At 41.9% G+C, this 23,782-nt stretch overlaps 1 protein-coding gene across 1 annotated transcript in view; it reads left to right on the top strand.

Annotated features, from left to right (window-relative positions):
• LOC120516232 (collectin-10-like) overlaps positions 1-23,520 on the top strand; it is a 43,283-nt gene extending 19,763 nt beyond the window's left edge. Inside the window, exons 3-6 of the mRNA XM_039737743.1 lie at positions 5,065-5,136; positions 13,630-13,683; positions 18,607-18,702; positions 20,739-23,520. Coding sequence (XP_039593677.1) covers positions 5,065-5,136; positions 13,630-13,683; positions 18,607-18,702; positions 20,739-21,148 — 632 coding nt within the window. The 3' untranslated portion in view covers positions 21,149-23,520. The remainder of the gene's footprint in view (positions 1-5,064; positions 5,137-13,629; positions 13,684-18,606; positions 18,703-20,738) is intronic.
• The last annotated feature ends 262 nt before the right edge of the window (positions 23,521-23,782 follow it).

The raw sequence follows: 23,782 nt of genomic DNA, 5'->3' as shown, positions 1-23,782 counted from the left end.
GGGCGGGATCCTCCCAGCACTTGGTCATCCACAAAAGTGCCTGAAGGGTTATTCATAGACACCCTCCCAGCCACATCATAAAGTGACGGACAGTCCAGAAGGCCAACCCGCCTGACAAGTTATGTAGCCTTGCTACAACTCATAGCTGTTGGTTGGTGTTCTATACGAAGTGAAAGACAAAAATAACCGGACTGGGCTTGGGGCTTTCCTGGAAAACCATCTGGAGGTTGGCCAGATGTGAATCCTAGAACTGTATCCCATCCTACACGCCCTCTCAAACCACCGACCGGCTCGGTATATCCTGTGAACAGCCCAGTCATTATTTGCACAACAATTGCTACACAAGTTGCCACGATAATCGAATAGCGAATGAACATCAAATTGAACAAAATGGCCACAGAAACTTCTGAGATGCTAAAAACAGTGTACGGTGATAACAGTTTGTCTCGCACACAAATTTTTGAGTGGCACAAACGTTTCAAGGAAGGACAAGAACATGTGGAAGACGTTTAACGCCCAGGTTGCTCACGCTCGTCTCAGATGGATGAAAACATCAAAATGGTGAATCAGATTGTTTGAAATGATCGTACTGCTTATTCCGTAAAGCAATTTTTGACTAACAAAACCATTCCTGTTCTCGCTCATTCTCCCTATTCGCCAGATTAAGCTCCCTGTGATTTTTTACTTGTTCCCAAAAATCAAAAGTGACCTGAAGGGAACACATTTTTCTTCAATAGATGAAGTGAAGACAAAAATGGCAAGCAAGAAGACTTCTGGCACTGTTTCAATCAATGGATGATACGTCTGGAGCGGTGTAGAGATCAGTAGGGGGGTGTATAGAGAAGGCGACGATGTTTAGAATGCTGTAATTCAGCAAGAAATATATATTTTGTACTAATCCGGTTATTTTTGTGTCTCACCTCGTAAAGCCCTTGTATGGTGACGAAAAACAAGTCAAATGAAGAATAAATGTCCAAACTCGCAATGCTAAACAAGAATCCAATTCAAGTTCTATGAATTCAAATTCAAATACTGAACTAAAGATATACACTGGGGTCAGGAAGTGTTAAGACCCCTTCAAATGGAGAAATTTGCTTTTTTTGCTCATCAATCAACACTATTCTTCTTCTTTTATCAGCTGCTTCCATTTAGCTGTCACCACAGCGGATCATTCATCTCCATCTGTCCCCGTCTTTGTCATCATTTCCTGCCACACCAACTGCCTTCATGTCCTCCCTCACCACATCCATAAATCTCCTTTTTGGTCTTCCTGTTTTTCTCTTGCCTGGTGGTTCCATCCTCAACATTCTTTTCCCGATGTAGTCCCTCATCTCTCTTTTCCATGTGCCCAAACCATCTCAATCTCGCCTCTCTCACTTGGTCACCAAACTGTCATATCTGTGTTGTCCCTCTAATACACTCATTCCTAATCCTGTCTTACCCTCGTTACTCCGAGCGAAAATCACAGCCTCTTCAGCTCCTCCGCTTCTAGCTCTGCTTCCTGTCTTTTCTGTCAGCGCCACTGTCTCCAAACCTTACAACATAGCTGGTCTCACCACTGTTTTAGAGACCCTCCCTTTCACTCTTGCAGATACTCTACTATCACAAATCACTCTTGACACTCTTTCTCCACCCAGTCCACCCTGCTTGCACTCACTTCTCCACCTCTCTGCCACACTCTCTGTTGCTTTCGACTGTTGAGCCCAAGCATTTATTTGTCAGTCGACATTCACTAACGTGTGAAAACGTATTTATGGAAAGGTTTGCAAATTTATTCAAAATCCAAAGCTGAAATCTTTCATTCCTGGAAGTATTAAGACCCTTTGCTGTGTGGCCCTCCAAATTGTGCTCAGGTGCCTCCTGTTTGCTTTAATTCTTCTTGAGATGTTTCCAGAACTTGATTGGAGTCCACGTGTAGGAAACTGAATTGATTGGACATCATTTAGAAAAGCACACGTGTACCTGGGTATAGAGGGTCTACAATTCACACTGCATGTCAGGACGAAAACCGTGAAATCCAAAAAAGTCTCTTGTGGTCCTCCGTGATCATACTGTGGTGGCAAGGAGATCAAAACATTTATAAAGCTTTGAGTCTTGTGAAGTGGAAGAAGTTTAGACCACCAGGACCCTTCCTAGAGTTGGCCACTTGGCCGAACTGATTAGGCAATTAGAGCTCTTTTCAGGGAGGTTGACCATCGACTCCATGGTCACTCTAACAGAGTCCTGAAGTCCTCTGCCTCAATGTACTTTGCCCCGTTTATATATCTCTATATTTAAAAGCTGCCTTTTCTAATAAACCAGACACCTATGAGGAAATAAATCAACTAGAAGTATTGCTTCCTCATGAATTCTACCAATTAAAATATGCCATAAAAACAAGGTGGAATTTATAACAGGGGTCTAGCAGAGCGTGTTAATTAGCAATTAAGTCCAAAAAGCCAAGGTCAGTAAGGGTTCATCCAGCATTAACTTCAGGTTCCTGGCAAACCAAAAAGTAATCACTGACTCACTTCTCTGCCATACTGGGCTTTGTTGTCTTTAAGGGGAATGCCACGCAAAAGATAACACACAGCAGACTCCTACATAAATAAATTACTCAGTCAGGAAATGTGTTTTCTTTTTCACAGACACACTCGGGTCGCACATGCTTTGAAGCTAAACGGGGAGTACAGGCTGTGACTTCTAAGGAAGTGAGTGTGTGATTTTTGATTTAATGGCAAATATTTAACAGGCAGGACTTTTGCAATTGATGTCTCACTCGATGGCTGCAGTCAAGTGTTCTGTGCTTTACTTTGAAGCTTATCAACTGTCTAAACATATCCCTCCATTATGTCACTTAATCATTTCAGTCCATTGTTTGTACCATTCAAGGAATCTTTCACAAGGAGGCTTACCACTCAGACCAGATAGATAGATACTTTATTAATCCCAAGTGGAAATTCACAAATTCACCAATACTCTAATTATTAATCATTAAGGAAGGCGCTCCTGCTCTAGCATCCTGCGTCCACGTCGCACATCCTATATGAAGTTGGGAAAGTGACCCTGTTACTAGCTTCTCGTCTGGTTGATGGTGTTCCTCACATATACCAAAGACACACTCTTTAAATAATCAATGATAATTCTGTGGGTTTGCATGGAAGAACTGCAGTGGACTGGTGCTCCATCCAGGGTTGGTTTCCACCATATGCCCAATAGGGGGCAGGATAGATAGAAATATGACAGTGGTGCGTATCAACAAAAAAGAAGCACCAGGCAGACTGAGATCATCATGTGCTGGTTTGCATGTGTGCCATTCAAGGTTTCATTTCCACTCATTACATTTCACCTTTCTTACAGTCAAGCCTCTCCCTCCCCATTTTGTCATGACCTCAGTCCATCTCAGCTCAGTTATATCATCCCTGGACTTATTAACTGCAATTTGGGGTCCTTTGAACCAGAAGGGGGAAAAAACAAGCATATTCTATAGAAGGACACTTTCCAGTACCGACAGAAGGTGTGCATTGAATACAACAAGTTTAAGGGCAATTTTCCACTTTCTCACCAAGGCTAGGCCAGATAAATCTGTTATTATAATACTAGGGGGCTCAGCAACCCCAGGGGGTGGGTGCCAGATGCCCGCTATCTCGCAGCTGAGCCATTCAATGGACGTTGGGGTGCCCCTCCATTAGAGAAAGCGTCTGTATTTAGAGAGATGGTATATAGAAGAGTATGCGGGGTGCAGGAGGAATCTGGTTTGGTGCTTAGTTATTATAGATGGAAAATTTCTAAGTTATTGGAGTTTTTCACTACACCTGTGAATTTTAAAAAGTAAACTTGAATTTAGATTTTATAAACGTCTTTTTGCATTTCTATTTGTATATTATTCGGGATATTTGTCTCTTTTTCATTTATTGGATGATTCTCTTTGTACTTGATTTTTATTATGTGTAGCTCCTTTTTATTCATTTTCTTTTTTTTTTGGCAATCATTATTAGCTCTTGCTGCTGTTTTTCTATCGTGATCTAAAATTCGACATTCTCAAATAGATAATTTGCTTTTCTCCTTGCCATTATAACCGACTGCTTTGAAGAGTGAGTTAGCACTGAGTGTGTCACAGGATGGTACGGAGAGAGGATGTGTGCAGTAGGAGTAATGACTGGGCGATTGGTGTGGAGGGGAGTAGTCAAGGCTGAATAACTCGGACATGACAACAAACCTTTTTAATATAATAGAGAGGTAATATGATAAAGGGCCTTGTATTAGACTGGTGCCCTGTCCAGGGGTTGTTCCTGCCTTGTGCCCTAGTGGAATAGGCTCTAGCCCCCCGGGACCCTGCTCAGAATTAAGTGGGCTTAGAGGATGGTATGGTATGATGTGATATAACTCTGTGATGGACTTGGTGCCTTTTTCAAGTGTTGTTGCTGCCTTTCACCTGATGCTTGCTGAGTTAGGCTGCTCCAACTCCCCCACAGCTCTGCTCCGGATCATTAGGCTTGGAAAATGGAGAGATGGATGAATAATATAATATAATGCCTTGCGATGGACTTGTGCCCTGTACAGAATTTATTCCTGCCTTTCCCTTGTGCTTGCAGAGTTACGCTCCACCTTCCCACAACCCTACTCAGAATTAAACAGGCTTAGGAGATGGATGGATAAATACAGTGGCGTGCAAAAGTATTCAATCCCCTTAAAATTCATCCTCATTTTATGCATGACAAAAGATTTGTCCCCATATACTGTATATGCATTCAGTATTCTGAACGTGAACTCTTATGCTATAACAATACATTTCCAAAATCCAAATAAACTGTCTTCTGTGTATAGTTACCTAAAGAAGAAAAACTCCAAAGATAGTGTATGCATAACTACTCACCGTCTGCACATTCATACTTTGTCGAAATCCTTTTGCTGCAATAACAGATGTAAGTGCCACACGGGATGGATGGGCATCCTGAACAGGAAAATGGTCTGGAAATTGTGACCGATATTGCAAAGATGTGTTCCAACTAAAAATGGGTTAAATATGTTCTGTAGAGGGATGGATGAATATTAACAAAATAAAGTTTTTATTTTTTCCTGAAGGACCACCTGGAAAACCTGGCAGTGATGGAGATATTGGAATAATGGGAAAGACCGGCCCACCTGGAGAAACAGGTAAGATGAATTTTAATGTTCTCAGATAGTTTGACTTGAATGTTTACAAACACTTAATACAATCTTTGGACGAGCTGTGTCTTTGTGTGGCTCATTTTTTAAAAGGTTTCCTTTATATCAGTTGTATTAAAAGTATTAAGGAGAGAAAGTGAAGTTTGGTTCCAGCTCCATTACTGAAGACTGCACTGAATGCTCCCTTTATGAATAGCTATTTTTGCGCTTATAAAATAAACATATTTTGACGAATGCTTTAAAAGCTACTTAACTGTATGACATCACTGCCCTGAAGGAAGTGGCATGGTGGTGCAGAAGTTGTTGTTCCGCCTTGGACTTTGTTGTTGTTTTCTTTGTCTCAATGTTGAGTTTCCGCTGAGCTCTCTGGTTTTCCTCCCACATCTTCAAAGATTCGCGTGTCACGTTAATGGGTGCCCACATGTTGGTGTGAGTGGCACCAGAGATGGATTTTGCACCACACATATATGATTCTTGCCTTTCCCCTGATGCTCCCAGGTAGTGAAGAATGAAATGATTTCCAAACATGGAATTTACAGTGGAAGTCAGCATTTTGCTTTCCAAGTAAGTTTGCAAAACAAATTACGTTTCCCTTCCAGTGAAATTTGCTCCACTGACACGAGACAAAAGGCATTTATTTCCTGTCGGAAAAACCTGACATGCTTTAATTTTACGTGCGTTTGTCTGTCATTTAGTGCTTGAATCAAATCACCAGACTCATTTCTGTACTGCATTGAGTCGGACAGTGAGAAAACAGACACAGCAACAGGACTGGGAAATGAATCAAAGTTGAGGACAGGAGGAGGATAATAACTAGGAACATGAAAACAGCTGAACGACGTTAGTCAACATGCGAAACAAACTTATATGCAAAAAAAAAAACGGCATCAAAGATTCAGAATACCAGAAAAACGAGAAACAAAGCAAAGGTTTAGTGTGTTTTTTAAAGAATTTAATCGAATTATGGATGCTGAGAACTACGTCTACCTGGTATTTATGGTGACACACTAAAGATGTCAACTGTCATGCCATACCTGCAACTGGGAGTGTCTTCAGCAACAGAAACACAAAATTACAATGCAACAAATTAAAGCTATAACAATAATAAACTTTTCCACAATAGCCAAGTACAAATTACAAAACCCAACCCCAGAGAGAAACACAGTTAAGAAAATATAATTCCAAAATTAACATAAACCCCATGAGGAACAAGAAAACAAATTTTACAAAGTGATACTCCATAACAGTTTCTTGTCACATGTAGATATTTTGTTGAGCCGCCAAAAGTGTTATGGAAATACGATCTCCAGCTTTGTCAATTATAATGATAATCTTGGCGCTCGCAATCCTAAAGATGCACCAGAGACAGAAAAGAAACTTAAGGCTCCACAGCACTTGGAGAATGTTGTGCAGGATTAGGTAACAGCGGGATGATTTAGGTTGCATGACGTCATAGATTGAGTTGTCCCCGCTCCCAGCCTGTCCTCCCAGGTGCCTGTATTGTCTGAGGAGTAGCGCAATTCTTTAGGTTCCTTTGAGGGACAATGCATGCTGTTGAGGCCTGAAGTTTCTAATACCTGTACATTACATTGGGCTGATGTATTCACATAGTCAACAAGATCATGGCACTTTACAGCTGTCCACAGAACTCAGGAAGGTTTAGTGATTTACTCGGGGTCACAAAGAGAGTTGCAGAGAAAGCTGAATGGACAGCTTTGGGGCCTCAAATCCAATTCCTTAGTCCCAACATTACAGTGCCCGCAGTTTGTTCACTGCATCAATAACAAGGAGAGGCATCCTCTGCTAACAGGTGGATCACCATCTTCATAGCATCATGGCCGTGATGGATATTTCAATTCACTTTACTGCTGTGATTCTTTCAAACTACCCATTTAAGTGAATCAATTCATTTGATTCATGTAACGTGTTTGATTCATCAATAGGATCCAGGACTGGTGGCACTGAAAAAAAAAAACTTTCAGGATTGGATAGTTTGGTCACCTTTGAATAAATTACAAAATGTATAATAAATAATTTGTATGTTATTATATATACTAAATTACATCTTAAATATACTGATAATTCATTTTGTATCACTTTGTTCTGTTTGAAAATCTCAAACCTTAAGAATTATAATGATACAGTTTGCAAATCAATTGAATGATAATCATGCACCTTGTTCTCAGGTAATGATTTTGTTTGTGAGTCAAATGAACGAAAATTGTGCACCTTCTTCTTGGGTAATGATATAGTTCACAAATCAAATAAATGAGAATCATTCCCTTCATTCTTAGATAATGATTCAGTTAGAGAATCCAATGAATGAAAATTGTGTGACTCCTTCGGGGGTAATGCTATAGTTAATGAATCAAATGAACGAGAATTGTGCCCCTTGTTCTCGGGTAATAATACAGTTTATAAATAAAATGAATAAGAATCATTCATTTTATTCTCAGGTAATGATTCAGTTAGAGAATCAAATGAATGAAAATTGTGCACCGTATTATCGAGTAATGATTTAATTTTGGGAATCAAATGAACCAGAATCATAGGTAATGATAATGTTTCCAAATAACCAAATGAATGAAAAATCACGTACCTTGTTCTCAGGTAATTATTCCATTGGAGATTTAAATTAACAAAAGTTGCAAACCTTGTTCTCTGGTATTGGCACAGTTTACGTATCAAATTAATGAGAACTGTTCCCTTCACTCTCCGGCATTCAAATGAATAACAATTCTGTAACTCCTTCAGAGGTAATGATACAGATTGAGAATCAAACAAAAGAAAATTGTGCACCTTGTTCTTGATTAATGATTTCATTTCTGAATCAAATTAGTAAGAATTTTGTAACTCATTTTCGGGTAATGGTACAGGTTGCAAATCAGATGAATTTGTTCTTGGGCAATAATACAGTTCATGAATCAAATGAGCGAGAATCGTGTGTCTCGTTCTCGGGTGATGATTCAGTTCAAGAATCAAATGCATTGTGTGACACATTCTGAGGTAATGAAACAATTCAAAGTTGAAAGAATCAGTGAATGATGCATGCACAGTGCAGTCAGTGAGCCGTAAAAAGTAATAAAACAAATAATTATTAGAACTAAGAATGATATTTCTATAAGATAGTATTTTGTATGACAAATGAGAGTATCATCAGTGACAGAGATAGCATTCTGCGATGACAATTCAGTTTGAACTCGAAAGAATCATAAGAAAAGCAAACAAGAATCATGATTGAGACGGGTGGTATTTGCACATGTGCTTTAAAAATCTACCTAACAACATCACGCATGTGCTACAGCACTGGTTCTCAGAGTGTGTGGTCCATGAGCATGTGGCAGATGGTCCATGGGCTGACACAGTCATTGTTTTATTGTAGCTGATAAATGCCATAGTGGTGTTGTTTCTACATGGTGTGACCGCAAATAAATGAAAGTCAGCAATTGGCGCTTTAATTACGTCTGAATTGTTTGATTTGTAACTTTAAACTGTGGAGCAGAAGGGCAAATGAAGGAACAAATGTGTCTTTGTCTCAAACATTATGGAGGGCACTGTATTTGATTCTCTTCACATCTTTCATGACCAGATGAGCATTCAAAAAATGTCTTGGCTACTGTCAGACCTTGAAGCATCAGATTAAGCCATCATGTTGTTTTGTCACAGTGTAAGATATTTTTAAAGGTGTGAGCCAAAGGTGTAGATCGGCTTTTTTGTGAAACCGTAGAATATCAGAAACGTAATACAGCCTCGGGGTAACTCCTGAGTTAGTCATTTTTAAACAATAAAGGAGTGCTGTGAAGTCTTGCATGATACGTAATAAATGTGAATAACCACCCAGCATGATTTTGAATTACCGCCAAGTTCCATCAGGTTTACGACACAGCAGATGTGGCTTACTGTGCTGGTAAAATCAATAAACAAAATCTCGGGTGTGCATTAAGCGCGGGGCTGCAGACACTCAAGGACGTGGTTAACGATGACTAAATGCGTGTCCTCAACTCCCCTTTGCTTCTGGTTTGGATCTAAAAGAGGGGTAACACATCAGCAGTAAAATGAAGATAACTTGTAAACATCAACACCATACTTTTTTTATTATACTCACATGACAGAGTTTACAGGAGGTCTTTTTTACTACATAGATGGATCGATAGCGTAGTTGGTAGGATTAGATAGATAGATACCAAGATTTGGGAATTTTCTGCCATTCTTCTCTGCAGGCATTGTCAGATCTCTCTAATGAAATTCAATTGGGTTCATGTCGGAGCTCAAGCACATTCCCAGAGTTGTCCTTAAGACATTCCGATGTTCACTTTGCTTTGTCCTGTTGGAAATTGAACCTTAAGCCCATTCTGAAGTCCAGAGTGTTCAACCCCACATCTTAAGCTTTCATGTGTAGTCTGGCCAGTCTGCCGTAAAGCCCAGATGAGTGGAGTTTCATCAGAATTCATCCAAATGTGGCAAAAGTCTGACTTACATTTAAAGTCTTCTGTTTATAATGAGAGCAGGAATGGCACCAGAACAGTCCCTTCTGGTGCCCCAATGTTTCTCACTACTGTCCCAGAGACACAGTTCCCCAGTTTGAGGAACTGCAGTTGTCCAGTCAGTTAGTTATAAATCCCATCCTTTCCAGTTTATCTTTAAGAATGGAGTGTTGGAAGGTGTTGAATGCACTTGAAAAATAAAAAAAAGTATAATCCTCACATAACCTTCACCAAACCCCATAATGCCATGTGCCACCACCAAGATTAGTACTGCGGCCTCACAGATTCAGTCCAATGGCTGCCGGTAGAGTGTTTATATGCTTTCCCCGTGTACACTACATAAACCCCAATGTTCCCCAGTGCATTCAACCTTAAACACCATTGCTGGTCCTTCAGTATCTCTAGGGCACTGCACTGAGCCACAAAACACACATCCTACTGCCAGTCCTTTGACATCTATGTGAGACACTGCATAACAGGATGCTCCTACTCCCCAATATTGTTCAATAGGAGGCTTGCTTCTGACCACCTGCCTCCATTCCTCTGTAGCATGGGCTATCCTAATCCTTTCTTTCTTTCTTTCTTTCTTTCTTTCTTTCTTTCTTTCTTTCTTTCTTTCTTTCTGCCATGCAGGCTCTTCTATACGGCCTGATTGGGTGTAGAAGTGACCCTTTGCCCACTCTGAGGTGTGAATGAGGCTCCTGACATTTGCACATGAGTGCACGCTCAGCCAAGCAGCACAATCAACCACAGAGTGGCACCATCATGGGGACACCTGCACCTGTTTTGAGCCTGCACACTCTCAGGATACGATTATTTATTTAAAACCTGCACTGCACCGTGGACCTCTTATTACAACAATAAAGGAATGAAGTCTCCTAAGAGAAAAGAATAACATTTCATACTTGTGTGATTAGATATTTTCGTCTTCGTCAGATTTACAAAAAAAAGTCTGAAAAAAGATTACAGTAATAAGAATATTTTTTGTGATATCACTCTTCCCGGCATCTTCTACTCCTTTTTCCACCTAGTATTTGAAGTTCAATCCGGAAGATTCTGGTAATTTTTACTAATTCTGCCATTGTCGTTGGACAGTGCCACTTTGTGACGACTTTCTGTGCTTCTCTCCATGTTTACTTTCTCCCTTTCAGTACTGTGTTCCTCCCACACTGATTAGTAAGAAGATAAGTTATTCAGGAAAGAGTTCTCTGCAAACTGGTGTTTCATTGGAATTACCAGAAGTACAGTATGTGTTTGCACATTCTTTAACATACTGGGCTCTCTGAACTTGCCCTTCTAATACTGTACTACAGTGTAAGATGAGAGCTCCTGTAATTTGTAAGAACTAAGTTTCTGTCATCATGCTTTTTTTGAAGTGCTTACTGGAGATTGCACTGAATGAGATTCACAGCTTTGTTCAAAGATAAATAAAAAGCTTTTTTGGCAGTGAAACAGCTGGTAAGTTCTCAGTAAACCAAAACTAAAGCAGTAAAATAACTGGAAGCATGGCCACTGAAGAAGTCGACGGTCCTTCTGGTGTAAAGTGGTTGGTTCCATTTCTCTGTTGCTTGGACCCCCAGGTAATTACAACATCCATTCAATAAGGCCACCTTCACCAAAACTGCCAAACAATATCTGAGTTTAATTTACGATTTTCTCATTTGGTTCATTTATTCAGAAACAATTGCCATTCCAAAAAACTCTGCTCTCTCCGTTATTCTGAGCTTTCCATGTACTTGGACTAACTTAGAATTCTGGTTAATGATGCTTTGTGAAATATTTGCGGTTACTCCTGCTCCTCTTTTATTAGGTTCTTCAGAGTTTGTTGACCCTGCTTTGTGTTTAAAGCTCATGTCAATCATGATAGGTTTGCTTTGATCTCGGGCCAGCCAAGAGTATTATGGTGTCTGTCGTATGAGATGTGATAACTTGTGTGTAAAACCACAAAATTATTCTGGGCTGGTTTCTTAATGGAACTGGTTACCAACTAAAAGGGTTATCAGTAGATATGAGCATTGATAGAAAAGAAAAACAAATGATGTTTTAGTATGTTGTTAAAGTATTAAATGTCATCCTCTAAAAGAAAAGCTTTGTAAAATCAGTTATGGTACAGCCAGAGCCATTGCTATCGATAGATAGATAGTGTGAGGTATGGCCGCCGTTCTTACCCATCTGGGACGCCGTTGAGGTGGAAAGACATGGTAGAGATAGCATGTACGGGGCATTGTCTCCCCGGACTGCTAGGTGGCAGCCCTCCCCCTGGGTTGCAGCAGTGCCATGGTTTTCCACAGGACATCATGGGACTTGGAGTTTGTGGTCTCAGCCCTGTTGGGTTCCATGGGTGCCACTAGAGGATGCTGCAGGACCTGGGGAGCCCTAATTTAGCAGGCCCTCACCTCACCAGGAAGTGCTTCTGAATTACAGCTTTTGAACATCGGAAATGCTTCTGGGGGTGACATAAAAGGAGCCACCAGCTACTGTTGTGAGAGTCAGAAGTCAAGCTTGCGTGGAGGAGTAGGGAGGCAGTGACCAAGAGACAGAGAGAAGACAATGTACTTGCAAATTGCTAGCTGTATTGTGTTTGTTGCTATGGGAAACACTTATTTGGAAGATTTTCCCACGAATAAACCTCTCTTTGTGCTTTTACACTTGTGTCAGGTGTTTTGGGAGCTGGAGCACCCCCTGTTGGCTACATTCAATAGATAGATAGATAGATACCTGGATTTGGGAATCTTCTGCTGTTCTCTGCAGCTTTGTCAGATCTCTTTAGAGACATTCGAGTGGGATCAAGTTTGAGCACAAGGACATTCCCAGAGTTGTCCCTAAGCCATTGCGGTTTTCCCTTTGCTTTGTCCTGTTAGAAGTTGAACCTTCAGCCCAGTCTAAGGTCCAGTGAGTTCTAGAGCAGGTTTTCATTAAGGATATCTCTGTACTTTGTACTCTGCTTGGGTTTCCTTTCAGCCCTGACTAGACACCTAGATCCCGGATGCTGAAAAACAACCCCACAGCTTGAGCTTTCGTGTGTCGTCTGGCCTGTCTGCCATAAAGCCTAGATAAGTGGAGTTTTACTGTGGAAGTTTCTTCCATCTCCATTCTTGCTCTCTGGAGCTCAGCCAGAGTGACCATTGGGTTCTTTGTCACCTCACTTTCCAAGGCCCTTCTCCCCTGATTGTTCAGTTTAACCGAATGGCCAGATCTGTGAAAAGCAGTGGTTGTTCCAAACCTCTTCAATTTAAGAATTATTGAGGCCACTGTGCTCTTGGGAACTTTGAGTACTACATCCTTCCCCAGATCTGAGCCTTGACACAGTCCCTTCAGGCAATTCCTTTGACCTCATGGATTGGTTTTTGCTCACTTGTGGGACTTTCTATAGACAGGTGTGTGGCTTTCTTAATCAGCTCAGTCAAGTGAGTTAATGATTCTTTGCATTTATAAAGCACTTGTGGGTAAGGGGCCTTGCTCAAGGGCCCAACAGAGCAGAGTCCCTTTTTGGCATTTGCGATTCGAACCGGTAGCCAAACGATTGCCAGTGCAGATCCCTAGCCTCAGAGCCACCACTCCGCCGAGTTGACCACAGGACTCCAAACATCTCAACGATGATCAATAGAATGGGATGCACCGGAGTCAAAGCAAAGGATCTAAATACTTGCGTCATTGGGATACGCCGTTTTTTTTTTTTTATTTTGAATAATTTGCAACCATTTCTAAAATAATAAAGTCATTTTGGGGTATTGAGTGTTGCATGATGAGGGAAAAATGAATTGAAATGGTTTTAGCACAAGGCTGTAACAGAACAAAATGTGAAAAAAGTAAAGGAAGTCTGAAGACTTTCTGAAGATGCTACGTACGACAGCATTTCATACAACATGACTTCCCCTTAAGACACTTGCTTTGAGTTTGATTTTAGTATTTTTCCCCTGCCTTTCTATATGATTAATATGTCTGAAGAAACAATAATTCTTACCCTGAAAGTCTCCTTCGTTTTCCCTCATCTTAGGTGATAAAGGTTTCAGTGGACGTCCTGGACATGCTGGAGTAAAAGGAAAACCAGGTATGCAACAAGCTTTTTGCTGTAAATTAAAATACACCTTGGGTTTATGTACAGTAAATTAAGGTAGAAAATACAAGAACATTCAACCATTATTATTTAAATTCCTCTTTTCCCAATTATGGGGTCACAAGGAGCCAGAGTCTATTCTGACATCTGAAAAAAGAGGTCACCAGTTCAGTGCTGAACGCACTCATCCTCAAACCCACAGCCACTTTAACGTACCCAAGAAACTTACTAGTTTGTCATTGGACCTTCAAAGGAAACCAAAGTCCCTGGAGGAAACTTGCAAGAATATGGTGTGACAGAGTATAAGAAATAAAGACAAAGGGTTGGGGCATGGCACCGTGGGATGAACCCCGTACATTTGGTTGAAAAATAACAAAAATGTGTTAATGTGTCAGATATGTCTTTCCAGACGAGAGTCTCAGTGTAGACTGTCGCAAGATGGCAGTGGAACCCCTTAAGAGGAGGCCAAAGCAGGGAATTGGCACCTGGATGTGCCATCAGTTGTTCTGTTGCTGGTCATCAGATCTGCCGAAAAAGAGGGGAGGATAAGCATTAGACAACAGTGCAAACCCTCAACCTGGAGTAATATTACCATTCAATGAGCCCCAAAGTACATGTGTTCGACAATAGATTAATTTAGATTAGCTCAACTAATGTTTATTATTAGTGCATTGGACGAAGCCAATAATAGCTGAGGGGCAGAAAAGAATTCAAAACCAGAGAGTCTGTTGCCTTTTTAATTGTCACTTCTGAGAGATGTCGTCCAGCAACTACAGGCCTGCTTGCAATGAAAACAGTATGGCACCACTGGAGAAGGTTATTTAGTATTTAAACAAAAATACGTGATTCAAAAAATCAATGTGACCACTAAAACACCCAAAATGAAGCTTCAGTTATATGAGAGGTGTTCAATAATTTATCTACTTGAGTATGAAAGAAAGTAGCAGGCATGAAGAAACAAGTCTGAGGATGTTGTGACCGGCCTCAAGGTCATTCCTGCATAGTTGTGGCTCAGTGCGAGTCTAACATTCCAAGAGACAGGAGATCAGGAGAGTCCTCATGTGCATCAAGTGAGCTTCTTCACGATAATGCGCCCCCCAGTTCAAATGTCACGTCCATCACAGGCTGCCATCCAAGAATGTGGGTTCCAGCAGCTGAACCATCCGCCCAACAGTGCTGACCTGGCTCTCCCTCAGATTATTTCCTGTTGCGAGTTTTGAAGAAATCTCTCCGTGAACAGCAGAGTTTTCAAGTGATGAAGACATCAAGGCATCTGTGATATCCCAGGTTGAAAGTCAAACAGATGATTTTATTTCAAAGGGGTTAAACTCAGTGCAGGAAAAATGGATGAAGTGTATGGAGCTATCAAGGGACTAGATTGAAAAATAAAACATTTGTTGAAAACTCTTTCCTACTAAGGTAGATAAATTATTGAACACCTCTCATATTTACAGGCCAAGGACAAACTAAAACAAAATTCAAAATTAACTCCAGATCATGGCACACACTGTACAACTTACTGAGATAAAGAAAATAAATGTCTGCTGATACAGTCTGCATTCCAGTGCTTCTCCCATCTTTCCCATATTTTGTCCACATCGTATTTTTCTACCTAGTGATCCATCCCACACAATGTAAACACAACTAAATGATTCCTTTGCAAATTCACTTTACTTCCTCATAAACAAGTGAGTTCAAATATCTTTCTTTTTAGTTATTCTGATGTGTGTTAAGGTTATATGTACTGTAGGTATCTATTGTGACCTGTACGGGAGGGCACTGAGCCCCCAAACACACCAACACAAGTCTTGCATTCAAATAAAGATTATATTATTTACAAGTACCTCTCACAGGCTTCTCCTGAAGGTTGCACAAGCAAAATTACATACAGTATTCTTCTTCCTTCTCTCTCTTTCCTCTCTTTCCATTCCGCCAGGTGAGTTTTGTCCTCTGCCACCCAACTCTGACACCCTAAGGTTGAGGCGTCAGGGCCCTTTTATGCCAGACCCCTGAGTACTTCTGGTGTTACAACACTGCATGTTGGAAGCACTTCCAGGTCAGAAAAAGTTCCTTAAAATCGAGGTGGTCTGCCCCTGCAGCTTCCCCTGGCGGCACCCATGGATGCCAACAAGGCTGTCTAACTAGACTGCAATTGCCAGCCTGCCCTACGCAGCTCTGTAGACCAGAGAGACTGCCATCTGTTATGTATGTGGAGCAAATAGTCTATATGACTGGTCTCCCCTTCTGTTATACTGGCCTTCCAGCCAGGTGAGGGACTTTGATCAATACCAGCCAAGATGCCAGCACATGCTGGGGGTCCATGACACTATCTATCTGTTTTATAGCACCTTTGCTATCTGTTTTTAAATATAGCATCTGTAATTTCTTTTATACAGCACCTTAAAGCTATCTACTTATTTTATATAGCACCTTTTCTATCCTATCCATCCATCCATCCATCCATCCAACCAACCACAAATGAGCAGGAACCCATTACAATCCCACTATGACTCCCCCTGACTGGACTGAAAAGTGTCTCAATCCAGACAGGTGTGCCTTCTGTAGGACATTTGCATCTCTTTCTCATCTTGACTTGAAAACCAAAAACAAACTGTCTGAGTGAATGAAAAGCCCTCAAATTGCCCAGACATGTACTTGTTTGAGGGACTGTCATGCAAATCCTTTTGTGGCTGGCATTACCCTTTTTCTCCAGCTAGTTGATAGTTTCAGTTAATTTCATTTCAAATCAGTTTGTTTCAGCATTGCACTCAGAACAGGCTCAGAGTACTGTGACAAGTTCTCAGGTAAATAAAATGAAGAACTTTACCAATTACTAATCATATAATGCATACACATAAAGATACAGATTGGATTAAACACACAGTACTGCAAGATAAACAACAGAAATGGAACTTAACAATGTCTGTCCATTAATATTATCATTTGACTATCGTGGTATGCCCTTGAGCAAGACCCTAAACCTGAAATTGCTCCGTTTTGGGTATGATGCCCAATCTGTATCCATCCCTGCATGTAGGCCCTCCAACCTGCAGGGAAAAACTTGGGGGTTGGTGGCAGAATTGGCACTCTAGCCACCATAAAAAACCTCACACTGTTCCACTCCATCTGAACTAGTGTGGTGCTGAGGTATCACCCATTGCATGGCTGCACTCGGGTCTTAATCTGGATCCTGAGTTGGTTTGTGGTGGGTGCGGCAATGCGCTGTATCAGTGCGTGCTCCTAACCTCATGTCCTCATGTCGTGTATGTGTGCTGTCTCTGAAAGAAGATAGTAAATTAATGAGAAAGTTTGTAAATGAGAGGTCAAAATGATCTATTACCGAATCCAAAATTAAGTTCTTAAACTTGAGATTCAATATTCAAAGTCACACAAAAATCTTTACTTTCTTGGATAACGAGGAAGTCAACAGCCATGTCAATGTCATCACAATCACACACGACCGACCCTCCAATCACAGCAATATTCTACTTACTGCTATGTCAGTGAACTGACAGTTGGTTTTTTTGTGAGTACCAGAAGACAGACGTGGGACAGGTAAGGTCAAAACTGGAAGGTCAAAGACGCAGTCACCAAGAAAGACCTGAGACAAAAATAGTAGTTGAAAAAATGTCATCAAAGACACCAAAATCCCACTGGAAAACATCAGGAAAAGGACTTTAGCAAAAGGGTTTTGAATGCCCAGTTTGGAGAAAATTAACTTTCTTTCACTCGACTTCTTAACCTGTTGCGTCAAGTCTGCGCCATAGCTTCAAAAACAGTTTATACTTCCGTGTCACGCTGTGCAGCAGAGTCATGTCTGAACACTAGTTGGCGGTGTTTGTAGCACACAAGAAAAGTGAATGATCCATTGAAATGCAGTACTCCAAGATCACTGCTCCTCTTGCTACACATTCCTGTTGTGTAGGTGAATGTATTTCACCCTCCACATTTTTCCACTTTTTGATATATTTATTGACTTCTATACTGAAAGATGAATCGAAATGTGTAATTACCAGATTGGCCAATCAAAGTCATAGGAGTCTGCATAGGGTTCGTACAGATGTGACACATACCTTATATACTCGCAAATAAGTTCTCCTGCGGATAAGTCGGGACTTGCTTTTACAGCATAATTTCTGGTATTTTATGATGTCGGTCATATAAGTCGAATGTGGAAAACTCACACTGTTGGTCCAAGAGATTATGATATGTTAATGCCCACCTCAGAGAGTAACCACGGAGCACACCGCCTTTTTTTTCTATGTGGGTGCAGCAATGTGCTGTATCGGCATGTGCGTCTAACCTCTCTCTCTCTGTCTCTCTCTCTATTTTGCCTACGTGACCACACGGTAATAACTGAACTATTCCGAAGCAACGTTTGCACTATTTTGTGTTATTGTATCTCACACCCTCATACACTTTTTTATCGTAAGAGCATCCCTTATCTATAATAGAGCGTTCGATCAGAAGAAAATATGAAGCTGGTTTTAAATTAAAAGTCATTGAAGTAGTGAAAGAAATTGTTAACTGCACTGCTGCAACAAAATTCGACGTGTCTGAGAAACTGATGCGAGATTGGAGGAGGCAAGATGATGTAAAAAAAGAAAAAAAATTAAGTGTTGCATTTCTGAACGGGTGTATAAGTCGGGGTCTGATTTTTTGGGTTTCAAGACCCAACTTATACGTGAGTATATACGGTAGTTACATTTTTGAGGAGATGCACCCTAGATTCCTCAGGCCTACGTTTTAAATCAAAATTTTTACAATATTTTAAAATACTTTAAATACTGCACTATCAGTCTTAATTCAAATATGTCTGCTGTCTTTGATAAAAGACTTATGTTTTAAGTAAACTCACTGATTAATCATGCATAAGTAATGCAATATTAATTTATCTTATTTCACTAAATGTTTCAGGCTCTACCTGTGATTGCGGACGATACCGCAAAGTCGTGGGCCATCTGGTTGCTAATGTGAGGAAACTGAAGAACTCTGTCAAGTTTGTAAAAAGTGGTAGGTGGTTATTTGTTGTGTTTTTTCTTTGTTTTCATTATAAATAAACCTGTTGCACCACCAGCACTTCATGCCTCCAGGATTCTAAACCCGTTAACCACAGCCATAATCATCTCCAAGTATTTTTCAAGAAACACTTCAGAGAAACCCTTCTTCAAAGGTAGCATCACAAGAAAAATGAAAATAACAAGCATGTGGCTGATTTACTTCTGTGGGTTAAATGTGTCTAGTCAAAGAGGATGACCACCCAATTTATCCACTCCTAGCTTTCAGCAGCCATCCCACTTGCACTTGAGAGCAGGTCATCCTCCTGAATCTGAGCATTTTCAGACCCAGCCAGGACTTGGATGGGAGACCACCTGGGAAAAGCTTGGATTTCTGCTGGAAGATGTGTTCGTGAGGCCAGCAGGGGGTGCTTACCCTGTGGTTTGTGTGGGGACCCGAATACCCCAGTGCGATGATGAGGAACCTGGGTTGTAAATATGGCACCGTCTATTCAGATGAGACGTGGGTTCTGAGGTCTAAAGTCCTTGCCCTCTCTGGTCATTAAAGATCCCTGGACATCTTTTCTGAAGAGTAGGGTGTACTGCCCTGACTTAATTGGTTATTTTGGCTCCCTAATCATCTCCTGCCCCTTATTGTCTAACTATCTCCCTCACCCCTTTACCACCTAGTAGCTAATGTGTAGTGTGATGGACACCACGCATGTGTGGACATCCCGGCTAAAATAGGTTCTGACCCTTTACCCAGCCGGGAGGTCAGTAGGATGGAAGGACAGGGTGAGACAACCTGGCATGGCTACAGACACCCTCGATATGATAGTTGCCAGCATCCCCGTACGGACATCTCCAATGCACACTTGGGAGTTGGAGTCCGATAGAACAGCCTTGTCATGCCCTGTGTGTGCCATCAGAGGCTGCTGCAGGTACATATGATCCCAATTCTCTGGGATGTCCGATTGCCCAAGAAGTACTTCCATCATTCTATGCCCTGGCACCGGAGTACTCCCAGGTCCAAGATAAAAAGAACCGCCCTGCCACATCCGGGTGAGACGGAGTCAGGAGGAAGAAAGACAAAGCTTGCCAAGACTTGTGGAGGAGAGGAAGGAAAGAAAGAAGAGGTACTGTGCATTTTGGAAACCTATTGTGAAGGATTTATTTGCTAATGAATCATTTATTTGAACTCGGGACTTGTGTCTGTGTGGTGGTGTCTAAGGTTTGGGAGCCTGCAGCACCACCAACTGGTCACAGTGGCAAGGGTACTTTTGCAAAATGACTGCTATCACATCATCCACATTGGTGGTCATTGAAGTGGCACATTGAATAGTGAGAAAAGTTCTAAATAAATGTACAGTAATTGGTTATTATTAACAAGAATTTACAAACTTCACTGAATGAAAGGGGAATTTATGTGTGTTAGATGGGTAAGAATCCCGGTCACATGCACACACAAAACCAGGATAAGGTGGGTAACTGTGATGAAGCATGTAAGGGGTCCGTGGCAGTGTATGTGTTTAAAATAAAATTAAAGAGTGTGTCTCTGGTTCTGTCGGTGCGACCGCGGGGTGTCCGGTGTGGAGGTGAGCTGCTTCTGCAACGAGGTCAGCAGTTCCACATTGCAACTCCACGGATTATAATGAGTAGGCCACATCCTTAGGACTATAAAAGAGTAGCAGAGAAATATTGAGAAAGATCAAGCACAAAACAAAAGGAGGTTAAAAGGAAAGGACATATGAGAAAGGATCATGGCTGGGCCAGTGCTGCTAGGTAGTTGAAAGGTGGAGTGAGCAGGTGGTGCTCATGGGGCAGGGCCATGGACTCCAAGGGACAGTGTTGAGAGAAGGGAGCAGTGGTGTTATAGGCATCAGTCATCCAGTCTGCAGAGGGAGGAAGAGAAAAGCCATTAGGACACAGCGCCAACCCCTGGAGTGGTGGTAGAATTATAGTCACTAGGGCCCTTCATGTGTCCCCTAACATATACATATACATGTCACAAATAATGACTTCAAATTTTTTTTTTTTTTTAATTCACTGCAGTTATTTCAGGGATCAAGGAGACAGAAGACAAGTACTTTCTGATTATCAAAGAAGGGAAGACTTATTCGGAAGCTCTAACACACTGCAGAATCCGAGGAGGAACTCTCGCCATGCCAAAAAATGAAGGAACAAATGCACTGATTGCAGAGTACCTCACTCAGGCTGGACTCTCCCGTGCTTTCATTGGGCTTCATGACACAGAAAACGAAGGCCAGTTTGTATACACAGACAAAACCCCGCTACAGGGCTACAGCAAATGGAGGCCAGGAGAGCCAAACAATGCCTTTGACAAGGAGCACTGTGTGGAGATGGTCAACACCGGAGGCTGGAATGATGTGGAATGTGATCTTACCATCTATTTTGTGTGTGAGTTCCCAAAACAGAAGAGGAGTAATGGTATATTCTCATGATGCCATTCCCTTCGACCCTGGGGCAGCTTGCTGACCTAGAAAGTATTTTCTTAATTCACCACACATGGGCCTGATGAGTTAACCTGCATTTAAACAATTCTGCAATTCAAAGGCCAGGAAACCACAAAAAGTGACACACGATTCTTAAGTGAATTCTAATTTCACCACAAAAAGGGAAAAAATGACCATCTGGCAATGAAAAGCACTGTTTTTATTTCTGTATACCAGCATCTGATGTCATGGTGTGTACTTTAAAATTTGAAAAAATACTCTACACCCCTTTTATACTTATACAGTAAGTTGGTAAGTATGACATGCAAATTCCATTATAACTGTAAAAATGATAAAATATCACTCACTTTATAAAGAATGTTCCAATAATTTCAAAACATCAAAAGAATTGCTGCACTACCCTAAACTAGCGGTTCTTAAACTTTGTTTTTCTCATGACCCACAATCGCCACGGAGCATCATCCCGGGGGATCCATCCCCTTTGTAGAATCGCCAGCAATCATTATCCCCATTCCCCCATGAAGAATCACTGCCAATTGTCATCCTGTTTCCCCTCCGAGTATCGCCACCAATCACTGTCCGGGTTAACCTTGGGGAATCACCACCGACTGTCATTCCGGTTCCCACTCTCGGGGGGTGGGGTCCCCTTTGGAGAATTGCCATCAATCGTTGTCCTGGTTCCCCCTTTGACAAACGCCAGCGATCATTGTAGCTTGGAGGTGGAGTCCCCCGGGTACATTTGGTACCAGTTGTCATCCCGGTTCCCCCTTTAAGAATCACAGCCAATCGTCGTACCTTTACCCCCTTCAAGAATCACCAGCAGTGCTCATCCCCTGGCAGTTTCCCTTTCCCCACAGCCACCCATTACAAGGCTTCTTGTGACCCTTGTCTGTCCAGTGTTACTGTTACTCACGACTCCATGCGACCCAAGTTCGAACATTACGTAAATGAAAATAAGTTGCAAATTATAGTTGAAGAAACACTGCCCTAACCGAACTGTTGACTGTTAATTTGGAACGGTACATGCCATCTTGCCATATATATGTCTCTTACTGACATGACTGAATATATATATAAAAATAAGCACACCCCATGAGATTTTTTTTCTTTTATAACGTATGAACATAATCTAGATAACGGTGATATAATAAACCAAACATCAGGCCACATTAACATTTTATATTCCAATATGTAATTTAAATAAACATAAATGCACATTCTGTGTCTGAAAAAAGTAAGTGCACCGTTCAATTTCTCACTCGAATAATTCAAATTAGAATTGGGTGCAAATAATTAGCCCACCATTGAAGAAGATCTTGTCTGATGCTGCCTTATTGAAACCTCAGATTTTAGTGTGGTTTGAAGTGAGTCTTATCACCCTGCTGTGGTCAAAAGAGCTCCCTGAGGCCTTCAGAAAGAAGGTTCTAGAGGCTTATGAGTCTGGGGGGGGTGAGGATTTAAAAAGATCTCCAAATAATTGAAGTTCAACCATTCCACCGTCTGGCAGGTCATTGACAAGATTTCAAACAACTGCCAACTTGTCCAGGCCAGGCTACACTCAACAAATTCAGCCTGAGAACACAGTACAAGATGCTGAAAGAAGTCACTAAGAACCCCAGAATTTCATCACGGGACCTCCAGGCCGCAATTGTTGCCCAAAGTTGACCCGGCATGTCACTTACAGCTAGGATCAGCGTTATGTGCTCGGACAGGCTTTCTCATCCAACATTAGCAGTTACAGCTCTGTGATGTCACACTCAACTCACAAAGCATCATGGGGCACTGATACAACAGAAGTGACCTGTAGGGGGGTTTTTCACGGTCCAGATGAGAATGGCATGTTCATAATAAAGAAATATTTATTTTACGTTTAGCCCTCTGACTGTACACTATTGAAGATATTAACTAAAATAAATGCTGTAAAACACCACATAGTAAACATGAAAAATAAAACTTAAAAGGGCAAAATACTACGGAGCCCGTGAGGTGATACAGGTAGTCCCCAAGTTACGGACATCCGACCTACGACTTATGAACAGGGCCGCAGCTGCAAATCATGCGCCTCAGTAACTGCCGCTCCATCATCTTCGGCCTGGGGATGCTGCATGTGGTGGCTGAATGGAGGCTGCAGGGGGGGGCGATTCCGCTGCTGGTGCAGTGTAGTGTCCCTCAGGCGGCTCCCGGCGGCAAGCGGTGACTCGTACTCCATAGTCACCAGGGCCACAGCTATCGCTTGTGTGCAGGATGGAGACTTGATGGGGTGGTTTGCTGCTTGCCAACCACACTGCCACAGCTACTGCTCCTGACTGGATGCAGGCTGGATGGAGCGGAGGGGGGCGTTTCACTGCCCACCCACCACACGCGGCTGCCCCGTTCATTTTCGGTGGGCGGCTGGTGATGCTGCAAGCGGTGACCCGGTTGTGGCTGAACGGAGGCCATTGAGGGTGAACGGGGTGGCAGCGGCGGGTAGCATTGTAGTGTGCCTCGGGTGGCTGCCTGTTGAATGGGGGTGGTGGTGGGTGATTCACTACACGCCTTTGGCTGCACCGTGTTCGTTCTCGGTGGGCGGACGGTGCAGGCAGCATACTGTAGTGGAGGTGACTGTGAGGTGGACTGGTGATG

The sequence above is a fragment of the Polypterus senegalus genome, chromosome 16, assembly GCF_016835505.1.
Source record: "Polypterus senegalus isolate Bchr_013 chromosome 16, ASM1683550v1, whole genome shotgun sequence".
Lineage (NCBI taxonomy): Eukaryota > Metazoa > Chordata > Cladistia > Polypteriformes > Polypteridae > Polypterus > Polypterus senegalus.
The sequence above is the reverse complement of the archived record's forward strand: the minus strand, read 5'-3'. Positions and strand labels throughout refer to the sequence as shown.